Consider the following 17,832-nt stretch of genomic DNA (forward strand, 5'->3'; position numbering starts at 1 on the left):
ACAATATAATGAGACTGTATCTCTACAAAAAAATCTAATTTAAAATTTTTTAAAAAATTATAAGAATTGTCCTGTCCTCCAGGAGTATCGTGCTGTCTCCCAGGGGAATCTGATGGGTGAGAGGTCCCGTCCTGGCTTTGTTGTGAGGTGTGTTTTGAAGCCTCAGCTTGTCAAGCTCCATGTCAGAGACGGTTGGGTTTTTACACATCGTGCTTAAGAACCGTCTCAGGTCCGGTGTGGCTGTGTTGAGCGTCTCTAGTCTATATGTTTTATCAGTTTTTGCCCATTCTTTATTTCTTCTTTTTTCTTTGGATTCTTTCTGTTTTTCTTTGTCTCACTTAGCAATCCAGCTCATTTTCTGATTTAAGAATTTAAGGCTATGAATTTTCCTCTGACTGTTTTTGCTGCAGAATTTGATATCATTCACTTGGGAACAACGTCTACTACCCATTTTTTTTTTTTTTTTTTTTTTTTGCCCAGGAATTATCCAGAAGTAATTATCTAAAAGGTAATTGTCTAGAATTACCTAGGAGTCTTAAATTTCCAAATAGATGGTATGTTTTCACATGATTCCCTCATAACTTAATTACCCAGTGGTCAGAGAGCGTGGTCGTCCCGTGCTGGATCTGTGAACAGAGACTTGTGTTGCGGCCCCTGTGTGTGCTGGTTTCTGAATGTTCTCTCGGGCTTGAGAAGGTGTTGTATTCTCTAACCACCTGGTGCACACTTCCACAGGCCGTCCGGTGGGCTGGACCCGTTGGCTGCGTTGTTAACATTATGTGCATCTTTGCTAATTCTTCTGCTAGCGTAGCCTGTTCATACAGTTTCTTAAAAAAACAAAAACACGAATCAAAACAAAACTCCCCCTCTGATGTTGAATTTGTCTGGTTCTCCTTATTTTTTCACTTTAAAAACAGCAACAAAACAAAATGCACATTTGTGGAGCAGATTCTGGTTCACGTCGGCATTGAGAGGCTGTGTGTGTATCCCCTGCCCACCTCACGTCACCTCCCTAGTATCCACACCCACCGGTGGGTGCATTTATTAGAGTCAGTGAACCTGCACTGACACATCATTACCCTGAGTCCCTGCTTTCCACTACGGTTCGCTCTCAGAATCCTGTGGGTCTGCACAAACCCTGCCTTGACAGTATCCACCTTGACAGTATCACACAGAATAGTTCCATTGCCCTGAACATCCTCTGTGCTCCAGCTGTTTATCCCTCCCCCCCACCCTAACTTCTGACAACAGCTGGTCTTTTTACTGTCTCCATAGTGTTGCCTTTTCCAGAATGTCACATACTTGGAATCCTACAGTGTGTAGCCATTTCAGATTGACTTCTGTTTGAGATAGGGGGAAATTTTTTTTTTCTTATTTTCATTTTCTAAACAGAATACTTCACCTCTGATCACCAAAATGTGCAGGGATTTGTCCCTCACCCAACCCACCCCTGCCCCAACAACCAGTCAGTTTTCTAGCGGTCATGAGCTGGGCATCCTATAATTTAACTCATTTCTAACACAGTCTGCCAGAAGACAGTGTCAGATCCCAAAGATTGAAGGCTCAGTCCCATAAGACTGTCCTCAACTCAGATGCCAATTGAAAGTAGTAGTTTGTGGCAGGGTATGGTGGCTCACACCTGTAATCTCAGCACTTTGGGAGGCCAAGGCGGGCAGATCATGAGGTCAGGAGTTCGAGACCAGCCTGGCCAACATGGTGAAACCCTGACTCTGCTAAAGATACAAAAAATCAGTCAGGGTTTGTGCTGTGTGCCTGCAATCCCAGCTACTTGGAAGGCTGAGTCAGGAGAATTGCTTGAACCCGGGAGGCAGAGGTTGCAATGAGCCGAGAATGTACCATTACACTCCAGCCTGGACAACAGGGCGAGCGAGACTCTGTCTCAAAGTAAAAAGAAAGCAGTAGTTTGTTACCTATACTTCTGACCTGCCAGTTATAAATCAGGGGTTCCTGTGAACCCATCTTCAGGTTTAGTTAATTTGCTAGAGTGGCTTGTAGAACTCAGGGAAATACTTATATTTACCAGTTTATTAATAAAGAACATCACAGAGGACCCAGATGAACAGCAAAGGGAGAGATGCACAGGGCACGGCATGTGGAAAGGGGCGCGGAGCTCCCGTGCCCTCTGTGGTCACCCGGCAGTCACCGTCACAGTGCAGCAATCGAGAAGCACTCTGAACTTTGGGGATTTTCTGGAGGCTCCATTACAAAGCCATGATTGATTAAACCATTGGCTGTGGGTACAGCTTGACCTTCTGCCTACTCCCCAGGTCGAGGGCTGGGGCTAAAAGTTCACCCCTCTCATCACAGGGTTGGTTCTCTTGGTAACCAGCCCCACTCTGATGTTATCCAGAAGCCCACCAAGAGTCACCTCATTAGAACAAAAGATACTCCTGTCCCCCGGGAAATTACAAAGGTCTTATTATATCTGTATCAAGAACCAGAAGCCAAGACCAACATATATACTGCTATGTGACATCACAGCTTCTTCCACTTAGTCATATGCATTTAAGTTCCCTCCATATCATTTCATGGCTTGATAGTGCATTTTTTTTCTTTTCTTTTCTTTTTTTTTTTGAGACAGAGTCTCACTCTGCAACCTCCACCTCCTGGGTTCAAGCAGTTCTCCTACCTCAGCCTCCTGAGTAGCTGGGATTATAGGTGCCTGTGACCAAGCCCAGCTAATTTTTATATTTTTTAGTAGAGATGGGGTTTCACCATGTTGGCCAGGCAGGTCTCAAACTCCTGACCTCAAGAGAGCCACCCTCCTTAGCCTCCCAAAGTGCTGGGATTACAGGCGTGAGCCACCGCGCCCTGCCTGATAGCGCATTGCCTTCCAGCGCTGAATAACATTCCATGTTTCGTTGTGTGGATGTACCATGGTTTGCCGTCTCCCTGCTGAAGGGCATCTCAACTGCTTCCCAGTTTCAGCAAGTATAATAAAGCTACTGTAAACATCGTGTGCAGATTTGAGTTTTCAGCTCCTTTGGGTAAACACCAAGGAGCACGATTTGCAGAAGCCACCCAGCTCTTCCTGCCTAAGTGCCTGCCCCGTTCGTGTTGCCCAAATCCGTGAATGGGAGTTCCTCTTCCACACACTGGCCATCACTTGCTCTTCGTGATCCAGATTTCGGCCGTTTACTAGGTGTGTAGTGGGATGTCATTTGAACGTGCCTGTCTCCGATGCCATCATGAGGGCATCTTTTCCTGTGCTTGCTTTCTGCAGATCTTCTTTGATGAGCCGTCTGTTTTTTTGGCCTGGTTTTTAACCAGGCTGTTTTCTCTCTTCTTTTATCTTCCTTTCCTTCTTTACTGTTCTTTTCCTTTCTTTTCTTCTGGAGTCTCACTCTGTTGCCCAGGCTGGAGTGCAGTGTCCTGATCTTGGTGTGATCACTGCAACCTCCAAGTGATCCTCCTGCCTCATCCTCCCAAGTAGCTGGGATTACAGGTGTGCACCACCACCCCTGGCTCATTTTTGTATTTTTAGTAGGGACCAGGTTTCACCATGTTGGTCAGGCTGGTCTCGAACTCCTGACCTCAGGTGATCCACCCACCTCGGCCTCCCACGGTGCTGGGATTACAGGCTGGCCCCAGGTTGTTTTCTTATTGTCGAGTTTTAAGAGTTCTTTGTATATTTTGCATAACAGTCCTTTTGCAGACATTTTCTCCCAATTTGTGGCTTGTCTTTTTGTCCCCTTGACACTGTCTTTCACAGAGCAGAAATGTTTACTTTTAACGACGTCCATTTAAGTGATACTTTATTTCCTGGACTGTGCCTTTGGTGTCGTATCTAAAATTCGTTACTGCATCTGGGCCATCTGGATTTTCTCCTGCGAGTTTTGTAGTTTGGTGCTTTACACTTAGGTCCGTGGTCCCTCCGGAGTTAATGTGAAGGATGGAAGGTCTCTCTGCAGATTGCTTGTTTTTACACATGGGTGTCCAATTGCTCCAGTACCATTTGTCTAAGGGACTTTTTTTTCCCCATTAGATTACCTTTGCTCCTTTGTCAAAAGTCAGTTGACTGTATTACCTGGGTCTGTTTCTGGAGTCCGTCTGCTGCATTCATCTGCTGTCTCTTGTGCCACTGCCATACTGCCTCGCTTCCTGTAGCTTTATAGTAGATCCGGAAGTCGGGCGATGGTAGTCCCCCAGCTTTGTTCTCCTTCAGTATAATGGTGGCTATTCTGGGTCTTTTTGTTTTTGTTTTTATTTGTCTTGCTCTGTCACCCAGGCTGGAGTGCAGTGGCACGATCCCAGTTCACTGCAACCTCCGCCTCCCAGGTTCAAGCAATCCTCCTGCCTCAACCTCCCCAGTAGCTGGGATTACAGGCATGCACCACTATGCCTGACTCATTTTTGTATTTTTAGTGGAGATTTTTCCACATTGACCAGGCTAGTGTTAAACTGTTGGCCTCAAGCAATCCTCCTGCTGTGGCCACCCCCACCCCGGCCAAAGTGCTGGGATTATAGGTGTGAGCCACCACGCCTGGCTTCTTTTGTTTTTTATTGTTTTTTGGTTTTTTTTGAGACGGAGTTTTGCTCTTGTTACCCAGGCTGGAGTGCAATGGCGCGATCTCAGCTCACCGCAACCTCCGCCTCCTGGGTTCAGGCAATTCTCCTGCCTCAGCCTCCTGAGCAGCTGGGATTACAGGCACGCGCCACCATGCCCAGCTAATTGTTTGTATTTTTAGTAGAGACGGGGTTTCACCATGTTGACCAGGATGGTCTCGATCTCTTGACCTCGTGATCCACCTGCCTCAGCCTCCCAAAGTGCTGGGATTACAGGCGTGAGCCACCGCACCTGGCCGCTTCTTTTGTTTTTTGTGTCTTTGTTTTGAAATGAAGTCTCCCTCTGTCACCCAGGCTGGAGTGCAGTGGCATGAACACGGCTCACTGCAGCCTTGACCTCTGGGCTCAAGTGATCCTTCTGCTGAAACCTCCTGTATAGCTGGGTCCATAGACACACACCACCATGCCTGGCTAATTTCATCTTTTGTAAAGATGGGGTCTCACTTCGTTGCCCAGGCTGGTCTCAAACTCCTACCTCAGCCTCCCAAAGTGCTGGGATTACAGGTGTGAGCCACCATGCCCGGCTGCTCTTCTGGGGCTTTTGCCTCTTCATATAAACTTTGGAATCAGCTTGTCAATACCCACAAAATAACTTACTGGGATTTGGATTGCATTAACTCTATAGATCAAGTTGGGAAGAACTAAAATCTTAAAATACTGAGTCGTCCTATTTATGAACCTAGAATATCCCTCCATTTTTTTAGTTCTTTTTGTTTTTTTCCTCAGAGTTTTAGAGTTTTTCTCATATAGATCTTTTGCATATTTTGTTAGATTTATACGTGTTTTGTTTTAGAGTTGTAAATGTAAGTGATAGTGTGTTTCTAATTTCAAATTCCACTTGTTCATTGCTGGTGTACAGGAAATTGATTGACTTGTGTATTCATCTTGCATCCTTCAACCTTGATGTAATAGCTTATTGGGTCCAGGATGTGTTTTTGTCAGTTCTTTCCGATTTTCTGCGTAGGCAATGCTGTCATCTGTGAACAAAGACAGTTCTACTTTTTCCTTCCCAATCAGTAAACATTTTACAGGTTGAGTATCCGTTATCTGAAATGCTTGGGACCAGAGGTGTTTTGGATTTCTCATTCTGAAATCTCTGCATTTTTTTTCTCCCCCCTCCTCTCCTTCCGGAATCTTTGTATTATACTTAATCAACCGAGTACCCCAATCCAAACATTGGAAATGTTCCAGTGAGCATGATGTCAGCACTCAAAACATTTCAGATTTTGGAGTATTTTAGATTTTTGGATTAAGGATGCTCAACCTCTGTTTTCTTTTCTTGTGCCAAATAAACAAGTCCTTATTAAGACAGGAATTTGGAGGTAAAAAAAAACACTCACAAAAGCGTGGGGTCCCCTATGACTGGGTCCCTAGAGTTCTTAACTGTCAGCCTTGCCCACACCAATCTGTCAGTTCCATTCCTGGTTTTCCTCCCGACCCGACGCTGGTTCCCACAGAGTTTTCCGCTCATGAGTCTCTGCTCTGCTAAGTTGTGATGCTCTATTCGCCTGTTGGTCTCCCCAATTTGGTGGGCAGTGGTTTGCCCTGTGACCTTACTTCTCTTACGGATCTAAGAAGAGTTGTTTTTTTCAGTTTGTTCAGCTTTTTACCTATTGTTAGGTAGAGTGGCAACTTCCAAGCTCCTTACTTACGTGAAACTGGAAAGCAGAAGTCTCTGGCATTTTGATTGTTGATCTGTTTGCTTAACCAGCAACGCTGAGTGTTCCTGTCCTGTCATCAGGCAAGTTTTGGAAACCTCGTCTTAGACGTATTGGTGGGAAGCAGCTTCTGTCTGTCTCGAAGTGTGTATTTCCGTTTGTTCAAGGCGGCTGCTGTCTTCTGGGTTCCCGAGTTGGCTGTTGTTGAAAACATTGGCTGCCCTCCAAATCACTTGTCTTTGATCTGTGAATATGTCTTTTCTATCAGGCTCCTTATAAGAATATTCTATTTTCAGTTTTCTGCTCTTTGACTAAGGCAATATAAGAGATTTGTTTTTACTTATCCCACTGGATATTTTATGTGCTTCCTGGGTCTGACTGTTGGATGGGTTTTGAGAAATGTCACCTCTACTCGACTCCCTCTCTCCTCTCCCCTGGGATGCCAGTTAGATGTGAGCCTCAACATTTCATCTCCTCCTTCTCTGTGTCCCCTCACCTGTCATTCATTTCGGATGACTTCTTGAGTTCCGTCTTCCTAGTCACAAGTCCTCCCTTCAGGCAGGGACTGGAGCAGTCACTCAGCAGGGTAGGTATGACTGTTTTGCCTGTTAATAGAGTTCATCTCTGAACATTCCATTTGCAGAATGTAAGAATGAAAACAGAAGTTTTCAGATGTGCCTGGGCCATTTTGCTGGCCTCTTCCTGCTTGCTAATGCTTATCATCTGTGAGTCTCTATTTATTTATATATTTATTATTTTTTATTTGTTTGAGACAGAGTTTCGCTCTTGTTGCCCAGGCTGGAGTGCAGTGGTGTGATCTCAACTCACTGCAACCTCTGCCTCCTGGGTTCAAGCGATTCTTCTGCCTCAGCCTCGAGAGTAGCTGGGATTACAGGCATGTGCTGCCACGCCCTGCTAATTTTGTATTTTTAGTAAAGATGGAGTTTCTCTATGTTGGTCAGGCTGGTCTCGAACTCCCGGCCTCAGGTGATCTGCCTGCCTCGGCCTCCCAGAGTGCTGGGATTACAGGCATGTGCTGCCACGCCCTGCTAATTTTGTATTTTTAGTAAAGATGGAGTTTCTCTATGTTGGTCAGGCTGGTCTCGAACTCCCGGCCTCAGGTGATCTGCCTGCCTCAGCCTCCCAGAGTGCTGGGATTACAGGCTTGAGCCACCGTGCCCAGTCCATCTTTATTTCTTTAAGCATGTGGATTCTACTATGTATCTGTAACTCTTGCATCTGAAGCGTCCATCTGTTGTTTCTGCGGACTCCCATTCACAGTTGCTCATGTTCTTTGGCATTTGGTGACCTTGATTAGGATATCAGTTATTGCTGGGCCATGACCTTGGTGATCCTGAGGGCCAGGATGCACATGTTTCCCTATACTTAGGATGGGCCCACCATTTGCTTTCCAGGCTTGGCAGCCTTTGCTCCCCAGAGCACATGCCCTGCCTTTGTTGCTTGTCTACCCCCGAATGCCCCGCTGTGGTAGTGAGGGTGTGTCCATTCCTGCAGCCATGCCTGACCACTTGCAAGCCTGCAATATATTAACACATCTGTTTGACTCAGGAGCTGTAGGCAGAGACTATGTCAAGAACCTGGCCACGTGGGCCCTATGCCCCTTCTGTGTCTGTGTTGTGGCTTCTCCATCCACCCTGTGTCCTTGCTGTCTCCTGGCCACGTGGGCCCTGTGCCCCTTCTGTGTCTGTGTTGTGGCTTCTCCATCCACCCTGTGTCCTTGCTGTCTCCTGGCCACGTGGGCCCTGTGCCCCTTCTGTGTCTGTGTTGTGGCTTCTCCATCCACCCTGTGTCCTTGCTGCCTCCTGGCCACGTGAGCCCCATGCCCCTTCTGTGTCTGTGTTGTGGCTTCTCCGTCCACCAGTGTCCTCGCTATCTCCTGGCCACGTGGGCCCCGTGCCCTTCTGTGTCTGTGTTGTGGCTTCTCCGTCCACCCTGTGTCCTCGCTGTCTCCTGGCCACGTGGGCCACGTGCCCTTCTGTGTCTGTGTTGTGGCTTCTCCGTCCACCTTGTGTCCTTACTGTCTCCTGGCCATGTGGGCTCCGTGGCCCTTCTGTGTCTGTGTTGTGGCTTCTTCGTCTACCCTGTGTCCTCGCTGTCTCCTGGCCACGTGGGCCCCGTGCCCTTCTGTGTCTGTGTTGTGGCTTCTCTGTCCACCCTGTGTCCTCGCTGTCTCCTGGCCACGTGGGCCCCGTGCCCTTCTGTGTCTGTATTGTGGCTTCTCCGTCCACCCTGTGTCCTCGCTGTCTCCTGGCCACGTGGGCCCCGTGCCCTTCTGTGTCTGTGTTGTGGCTTCTCCATCCACCTTGTGTCCTTACTGTCTCCTGGCCACGTGGGCTCTGTGGCCCTTCTGTGTCTGTGTTGTGGCTTCTCCGTCTACCCTGTGTCCTCGCTGTCTCCTGGCCACATGGGCCCCATTCCCTTCTGTGTCTGTATTGTGGCTTCTCCGTCCACCCTGTGTCCTTGCTGTCTCCTGGCCACATGGGCCCCATGCCTCTTCTGTGTCTGTGTTGTGGCTTCTCCGTCCACCCTGTGTCCTCGCTGTCTCCTGGCCACATGGGCCCCATGCCTCTTCTGTGTCTGTGTTGTGGCTTCTCCATCCACTTGTGTCCTTGCTGTCTCCTGGCCACGTGGGCCCCGTGCCCTTCTGTGTCTGTGTTGTGGCTTCTCCGTCCACCCTGTGTCCTCGCTGTCTCCTGGCCACGTGGGCCCCGTGCCCTTCTGTGTCTGTGTTGTGGCTTCTCCGTCCACCCTGTGTCCTCGCTGTCTCCTGGCCACGTGGGCCCCGTGCCCTTCTGTGTCTGTGTTGTGGCTTCTCCGTCCACCTTGTGTCCTTGCTGTCTCCTGGCCACGTGGGCTCCATGGCCCTTCTGTGTCTGTGTTGTGGCTTCTCCGTCCACCCTGTGTCCTCGCTGTCTCCTGGCCACATGGGCCCCATGCCCTTCTGTGTCTGTATTGTGGCTTCTCTGTCCACCCTGTGTCCTTGCTATTTCCTGGCCACGTGGGCCCCGTGCCCTTCTGTGTCTGTGTTGTGGCTTCTCCGTCCACCCTGCCAGGCCATTTCCTACACTTTTTCTCTCCACCCTTGGTTCTTTGTGTCGCATTCACGTGGGAGGCCACAGACCAGCTGCTTGGTGCCACACCCTATGCTAGGTCCAGGTCAGGGCGTTGGCAGCTCTAGGTTTCTCCCAGGTAGGTGGAGGGCAGACATTTCTACCTCTGACACAAGAGCAGTTGGGAAATGTCTCATAACTAGAGTGCATGTGCTCAGGACCTGGGTCACACAGATACCACATTGTGCTGGGATTGGTTTTTCCTCCCATTCCATTGTGTGGGAAGTGGGGGTGGCATCTGCAGTCAATGGCATCAGGGAGATGGGTCCTTTGAGACCTCCAGGACCAGTGCCCTGCCCATTTCTTCTAACCTCTGGCTATCTCCATCATGAATCTTTTGAACACACCGAGTGGTCGTGCTGTAGGTGACTCACTGTGCGCTCCTGCCCAGCCTCTGCCCATGACCCTTCCCTGCAGGGCTCAGGTAGGCTGCACCCTGGCCCTCCACCTCTTTGTGCCTCTGCACCCTCTCTCCCCTCGGCTCTGCTCCTCTGAGTCCTGTGAGACCCGCTCGTTTGTGGAGCCTTGTATTTCTCCCCCCTGAGCCAGTTGTATAAGCATCACTGTCTCCCTGGGAGACGGTGACTCGTCACAGGTCAAGGCCAGCACCTTTGAATTCAGGGCTCTGACTGGCTCACTCCAGCTGCACGACATGTGCTCATGTGAGGTACGTGGCCCACTTCTGTAGTTTTGTTTCTTTCTCTTCAGGTGTTGCTCGAAGAGGCCAAGGATTTGCTCTCCGACTGGCTGGATTCTACACTTGGCAGTGACGTGACTGACAATTCCATCTTCTCCGAACTGCCCAAGTTCTGGGAAGGGGAGTTCCACAGAGACATGGAAGCTCTGAACGTGAGTGTCACAGCTGTCTTGTGCTGGCGTCTTGCGCTAAGAGTCCTGATTTCTAAATTCCTGTTTTGGTAAAGCCAGCTCAGTTAAGTGGCCAAGTCAACATTGAACTCAAGCTGAGGGACATAAAATGTCTTTGGTTTTATGAATTGGTGACATTTTCATGGAGCGCGTGGTTTTCTCTTGTCTCGCACAGGTTCTCCCTCCAGATGTCTTAACCCGGGTTAGTGAGTATGTGCCAGAAATTGTGAACTTCGTCCAGAAGATTGTGGACAATGGTTACGGGTGAGCACAGGGGCCCCCCCAGGGTTCAGAGCATTGCACGGGGAGGTGCTCCCAGCTCTGAGTCTGAGTTTGGGAAGCAGGGAGTTGGTGTTCTGGGGTTGCCCCAAGAAGCAGGGGAGCAGGTGTTCGGGGCCACCTAGCCAGAAGTCCCAGCAGACTTCCTCCTGCCACTCGGGGCCCTACCCAGGGGCTGAGGAGCATGGGTCCGCCCTGCCCTGGGGGCCATGGTGAGAACCTAACCCAGAGTCTGCTGGGAAGTTTGGACACTCAGACCGTCGGTCGTGGGGCCGCAGAGCTGCATGGTGGCGAGTGGTGCATGTGGCTGGCCCTTCACAGACAGCAGCGCTGTGGCGTGGACATGTTGAAAGTGCCAGTCCCGGTGTCATAGCCCGAGGGAGGCTGCGCGTCTATTGCTTGGCTGCGATTTTAGTGACGTTTTGTCAGTGAGTCCATCACACACTTCCCTGGCCTGTATTGTCTCAATCTCCAAAGTAGCATTTTCAGAATGGCCAACAAACGGGAAGTGCAGACAGGAACCTGGCTATCTGTCTGTCGCATTCAGCACTGTGCCGTGCCCTGCTCCCGGAGACCCACTCTGCAGGGCCCATCCGGGGTCCCTGTGTCCAGCCTCAGGTTGCTTCCCTCCCCACCTGATTGGGGAAGGTGAGTGAGGCAGGAGCCACACAGGCTGGATGAAAGAGAAACTGTGGCAGTGCCAGGAGCAGTAGCGCGCTTCTCTCCCCACCGAACACAGACCACTGTTGGGCAGCATAAGAGCATGTGCTAAGCTGAGAGGCACGGGCAAGCCTAAGCTCAGAGAGGACAGGCCATTCCAGACTGGAGTCATCTGGAGTGCTTCTTGGGAGCCAAGAGCCTCAGTTGGGCTAAGCTGCTCGGTTAGAGTGTGGCCGTTCAGGGACAGGCGAGGCGTGCCACACAAGGATGAGGACTGCAGCAGCCCCAGAGCAAGGCAGGATGGGAGCTGCATGGCCAGAGGATGCCAGGCAGAGGGGTGAGCTGCCCGGGGCAGTGGGATGGGCCCTTGTGTCCCACTCAGTCCAAACTAGCTGATGCGGTTCTCAGTGGCCACCGCAGAGTAGATAGGTCACAGATTTCACAGTTTTATAGCCCTGCTTTATTTGCATCCTGCTGAAATGCTTTTGGGTCTGTTAGATTCCCCCTACTCAATTCCTTTTCTGTTTTCCAGCTATGTCTCCAATGGGTCTGTCTACTTTGATACGGTGAAGTTTGCTTCTAGCGAAAAGCATTCCTATGGGAAGCTGGTGCCCGAGGCCGTTGGAGATCAGAAAGCACTTCAGGAAGGGGAAGGTGAGGAGGCAGGCCCGAGAGCGCTGTGGGCTCCCCTCCTGGCACAGCCTGCGTGGTGTTCACCCTGCGTGGCCGCGGCGCATGCTCTGAGCCCACCCCTCAGACTCTTGGGAACAGTGCTTTTTCACCTGAAGGAGTTTTAGGAGTTTTCCGCACTAAGGCCGTGAAATGCCTTAGTGTACACAATCCTACTGATCCATGATCATTGTGCATTTACGCTGTGCACGTGATGTTTTAGTACGTGCACACGGTGTGTGACAATCTGGGTAACTAGGGTGCTCATCACCTTCGACGTTTATCTCTGCTCTGCACTGGGAATGTTCCATATCTTCTAGCTATTTTGAAATACACAACAAAGTTCTTTGGTGGCTGTGGTTGCCCTACTGTGCTATTGAGCGCAAGAACTTACTCGCTCTGTCTGTGTTGGTGCCTGGAAGCCAGCCTCTCTTCACTCCCTCCCCGACCATCTGACCCTTCTCTGGGCCACTGTTCTACCCTCTACCTTTTTGAGGTCCACCATTTTTTAGCTCCCACATAAGAGGGAGGCGTGTGATACTTGTCTTTTTCTGCCTGGCTTATTTTGCGTAACAGAATGTCTTCCAGTTCCATCCCCATTGCTGTAAAAGACAGGATTTCATTTTCTAGTGCTGTGTTATTTTTTAAGAAACAAAAGGCAGTCAACACAGTGGCCGTGGGCCGGGATTCGCAGGGCTGCTGTTTGCTGGCTGAGCACGTGCGGTTTACGGCAGACTGTGGAATGCTGGGGTGTGCGCTGAGTGACGCTTAGTGGACAACAGCCTCTGTGCCCGTCTGGATCCAAGTGCTTCAAACATGTATCAGGCTTTTTGTAGACAAGGCAGAATTATATTTGGAACCCTTTCACTGGCGTTTTCTTCGTGTTTATTCTTTAAGTGAGTCTGGGGACACATCCAGAAGAGTCAGGGTTGGAAGCCGCCCTGCAGAGTGAGGTCCCCAGTGTTTCTGGAAGACAGTCTGGCTATAAAACTGTTCATACTTTTTGATCTAGTAATTTTAGGTCTCTATTCTAAAGAAATGTTAGAATTTTTTTTTTTTTTTTAAGGAAGGGATGAAGGAAGGAAGGGAGGAAGCGGGGAGGGAGGGAGGGAGGGAAGGGAATGAAGGAAATCAAGCAATGAGAGAGATATTGCTGACCTGGATCTAGAGGTTTACAAGTTGATTTCTTTTTTTTTTTGAGAGAAGGAAAGAAAAAAAAAATAAGTAAAGGAGAGGAAGAAAGAGGAAGAGAAAGAGGGAGAGTAAATGGAAATATTGCTTTATTTTGAAAAAAATTGGGTGTTAATAATGGCCAATCAATGTTTCATTTAAACTTACGGGTAGGTGTGATGTGGTATTGACAAGAATGTATATTTTGTGTATTTGAAGTGGAGAGCTCTATAAATATTTATTAAGTTTACTTGTTCCGGATCTGAGTTCGAGTCCTGCATATCCTTATTAATTTTCTGTCTCATTGAATCTAAGTCTCTATGTATCTGGGTGTTAGGATCGTTAGCTCTTGTTGTTGCATTGATCCTTTTACCACTATATCTTTGTTGCTTTAAAATCTATTTTATCTGATACGAGAATTGCAACTCCTGCTTTTTATTTATTATGTATTTATTTTTGCTCTCCATTTGGTTGGTAAATCTTTCTCCATCCCTTTGTTTTGAGTCTTTGTGTATCCTTGCATGTGAAACAGCTTTGGATGTAACATGCCATTGGGTTTTGGCTGTGTCTTTTGATTGGGAATTTAGTCAATTTAAATTTAGGGTTACTGCCATTTGATGCTGACCAGCTGTTTTATCCATGTGTTGGTGTAAATTCTTCTTTATGTTGGTGCTCTTTACTTTTTGGTGTATTTTTAGAAAGGCTAATACTGGTTGTTTCTTTCTGTGTGTAATGCTTCTTTCAGAAGCTCTTGTAAAGCAGGCCTGGTGGTAATAAAATCTCTGAGTTCTTGCTTATTCATAAAAGATTTTATTTTTCCTTCAGTTGTGAAGCTTAGTTTGGCTGGATATGTAATTCTGGGCTGAAGGTTCTGTTCTTTGAGGATGTTGAATATTGGCCCCCACTCTCTTCTGGCCTGTAGAGTTTCTGCTGAGAGATCTGCTGTAAGTCTGATAAGCTTGCCTTTGTGGGTAATCTGACCTTTCTCTCTGGCTGCCCTTAGTATTTTCTCCTTCGTTTCAACCCTGGTGAATCTAACGATTATGTGCCTTGGGGTTGCTCTTCTTGAGGAATATCTTTGTGGTGTTCTCTGTATTACCTGGGGTTGAATGTTGACCTGCTTTGCTAGTTTAGGAAAATTTTCCTGAATAATATCCTGAAGGGTATTTTCCAGCTTGGATTCATTCTCTCCGTCGCATTCAGGTACACCTGTCAAACGTAAATTTGGTCTTTTCACATAGTCCCACATTTCTTGGAGACTTTGCTCATTCCTTTTTATCCTTTTTTCTCTAATCTTTTCTTCACGTTTTATTTCATTAAGTTGGACTTTGACCTCTGATATCCCTTCTTCTGCTTGAACAATTCGAGTGTTTAAACCTGTGCATACTTCTCGGAGTTCCTGTATTGTATTCTTCAGTTCCATTAATTCACTCATACTCCTCTCTAAGTTGTCTATTCTCAATAGGATTTCATCAAACCTTTTTTCAAAGTTCCTAGTTTCTTTACGTTGGGCTACAACGTGTTCTTTTAACTCACCGAAGTTTGTTATTATCCATTCCTTGAAGAGTGATTCTGTCATCAGGATGCGCTATTCCTCCGTCAAGCCTTGTTCCATTGTTGATGTGGAACTGTGATCACCTTTAGAGGGAGAGGCGTTCTGACTTTGAGTATTCTCAGCTTTTTTACGCTGGTTTCTTCCCGTCATTGTAAATTTATCCTCCTGTCGTCTTTGAAATTACCAACTTTCAGATTAGGTCTCTTGAGTGGACGTCCAGGTTGTTAGTTCCCAGGGCCAGAGTAGCGGCGTTAAAACTGATGGTGCTTTTCTGCCCAGGATTCTCCTGTCGGGCTTCCTTCTTGTGTCTGTAGTGGGCGACTCTGCCTTCCCGGGGCTCCAAACCTCGGTCAGAAGGGGAACCGGTCCCGTTTACTCTGCGCTGAGCGCTGCCGCGCCGAGATGCCATCACAGCCACCGGGCTGGGCTCTGGTGTCGTGCTGGGGTCCCGTGTGGGTCCTCTGAACCTGTTTACTCTGCTCCGAGAGCTGCGGCGCCGAGGTGCTGGCGGAACCGCTGCCCCGGTCACGAAAGTCGTGCTGGTGACCCGTGTGATTCCTCCACTGGGGGATCTCCTGCTCCGTGAGCGACCAGAATTTGTCTGAAAGTGTGGCGTCCTCTAGTTCTCTGCGCCTTCCCTGAGAGCTGCAATCCCGAGATGTTAGCGATCGGCCATCTTGGATCGTTCTGCCGAAATGTTAGAATTTAAATAAAACAAGACAAGCCAGGTGCGGTGACTCACGCCTGTAATCCCAGCACTTTGGGAGGCCGAGGTGGGTGGATCATCTGAGGTTGAGAATTTGAGACCAGGCTGACCAACATGGTGAAACCCAGTCTCTACTAAAAAATAAATACAAAAATCAGCCGGGTGTCGTGACACACAGTTGTAATCCCTGCTACTCAGGAGGCTGAGGCATGAGAATCACTTGAACCTGGGAGGCAGAGGTTACAGTGAGCCAAGATTGCACTACTGCGCTCCAGCCTGGGCAACAGAATGAGACTCTGTCTCAGAAATAATAATAATAGTAAAATAAAATAAAACAAGACAACACAGACTGAAAAAAGATAGACTAAGCCAGGTTAACAGCATAAATATCACACCCATGGCACTGCAGGCTCCAGGTTTGTGGGAGTACAGGGGCAGATCTGTGACGATAAAGCGCCTCAGCCCTGAGAGGACCCAGCCTGGGCCTCTGTGGCCCAGAAGCCTCCAGTAAACATCATTTTTTATCTTTTTTCGAGACAGAGCATAACCTCGGCTCACTGCAACCGCCACCTCCCGGGCTCAAGCAGTTCTCCTGCCTCAGCCTCCCAAGGTGCTGGGACCACAGGTGCGAGCCACCACGCCCGGCCATCAGTTTTTATACCAAGTCTAAAGTATCACGTTTAGCAGTTTGGTGATTTGTTATGGTCATCATTAATGTTGTTTACGTTTCAGTTGTGATCCTGTCATGACCCACTCAGGAATCGTAATTTGGTCTTTTTCAAAATGAAGCTAAAGCCTTTGATCTTCTCTGAATCATAAGGACTGCTAACATCCATTTCAGCAATAACTATTTACTGAGATTTTAAAATACTTCAAGGTAACTGATCCTAGCAGACTGGAAAATACCAATTCTAGAACCCTAGGACTGGAGTGGACATCCCCGCATTTCACACACTTCGCAGGAGCTGACAGATCAGGCAGGCAGAGAATAATAAGGATGTGCAATGTTTGAAATACAATTAACAGGCTTGGTTTGAGAGCTGGGAACTTTGCACTCAGGAACTAAAGACCATCCTTTACTTCCAGAAACACAGAACCATACGCCAGGCCACAGAAAAAGATCTCCACAAATCCCAAAGAACCACTTACAAGGAGAGCTCATTCTCTGACCACGGAGCAATTGTATTAGACAACACTTGGCCGGGCATGGTGACTCACACGTGTAATCCCAGCACTTTAGGAGGCCAAGGCAGGAGGATCCCTTGAGTCCAGGAGTTGAACACCAGCCTGGGCAACATTGGGAGACCCCCCCTTTCTACAGAAATTTAAAAATTGGCCGGGTGTGGTGGCATGCGCATATAGTCCCAGTTACTTAAGAGGCTGAGGGAGGAGGATCACTTGAGCCCAAGAGGTCGAGGCTGCAGCGAGCCCTGACGTGCAGCGGCACTCCAGCCTGGGCAGCAGAGCAAGACTGTGTCTCAAAAAAAATGAAAACAGTTTTTTTTTTAATAAAAAAGATACCCACACTGACAGGACATCTAAAGTGTACAAACCTGCCGGGGGAGTTGAAGTCGTGCTCCTGGATAATTCCTAGGAAAGAAAACCAAAACCACAGACGGAAGTCAGGGGTGTTTAAGCCAAACAGTAGCAAAGGTGCCTGCCACCCACCAAATCTGGAGAATGCCCTCAAGCACCAAAACTGATGTTTTTAAATGTAGTTACTAAAAGATTGAAAATAAGTGAGTCGCCGGGCGCAGTGGCTCACGCCTGTAATCCCAACACTTTGGGAGGCCAAGGTGGGCGGATCACGAGGTCAGGAGTTCCAGACCAGCCTGGCCAACATGGTGAAATCCCGTCTCTACTAAAAATACAAAAATTAGCCGGCTGTGGTGGTGTGTGCCTTTAGTCTCAGCTACTCGGGGGATTGAGGCAGAAGAATCTCTTGAACCCGGGAGGCAGAGGTTACAGTGAGCTGAGATTGCACCACTGCACTCCAGCCTGGGCAACACAGTGAAACTCCATCTCAAAAAAAAAAAAAAACAGAAAAGAAGTGAGCTAAGCAGTCGGTCAAAAGCCAGGAAAAGAGCAAGAGGCAGTGGAAAGAAATAGGAAATGAATGTTCAATCAGAGGTTGAAGGAAGAGAAATCGTTGTAAAAGCCAAAAGCTGGCTCTTTATAGAAACAGTAACGTAGAAAAACCCTTAACAAGTCTGCTTAATACAAATAGAAGATTCAAAAATATGTTAGGGCTGGGGCACCGTAGCTCATGCCTGTAATTCAGCACTGTGGGAGGCTGAAGCAGGAGGATCGCTTGAGACCAGGAGTTCGAGACCAGCGTGGGCCACATAGTGAGACCCCATCTCTACACAAATTTTAAAAATTAGCTGAGTGTGCTAGCGTGCACCTGTAGTCCCAGGTACTCAGGAGACTGAGGTGAGAGGATTGCTTGAGCCAGGGAGGTCGAGGCTGCAGTGATAGCAGCCTCGCCCTATGGTGTGCTATGATTGCACATCGCACTCCAGCCTGGGTGACAGAGCAAGATCCTATGCG

General features: G+C 48.4%; 1 protein-coding gene across 8 annotated transcripts in view; it reads left to right on the plus strand.

Annotated features, from left to right (window-relative positions):
• Window positions 1–17,832, plus strand: part of CARS1 (cysteinyl-tRNA synthetase 1) — a 58,294-nt gene that overhangs the window by 24,174 nt on the left and 16,288 nt on the right. For all 8 annotated transcript variants that reach the window (XM_078341755.1, XM_035263697.3, XM_035263698.3 and 5 more), the window contains 3 exons: window positions 10,085–10,225; window positions 10,419–10,507; window positions 11,715–11,836. In XM_078341755.1, the coding sequence (XP_078197881.1) occupies window positions 10,085–10,225; window positions 10,419–10,507; window positions 11,715–11,836 (352 nt within the window). The remainder of the gene's footprint in view (window positions 1–10,084; window positions 10,226–10,418; window positions 10,508–11,714; window positions 11,837–17,832) is intronic.

Source organism: Callithrix jacchus, chromosome 10 (genome assembly GCF_049354715.1).
Source record: "Callithrix jacchus isolate 240 chromosome 10, calJac240_pri, whole genome shotgun sequence".
Taxonomy (NCBI): domain Eukaryota; kingdom Metazoa; phylum Chordata; class Mammalia; order Primates; family Cebidae; genus Callithrix; species Callithrix jacchus.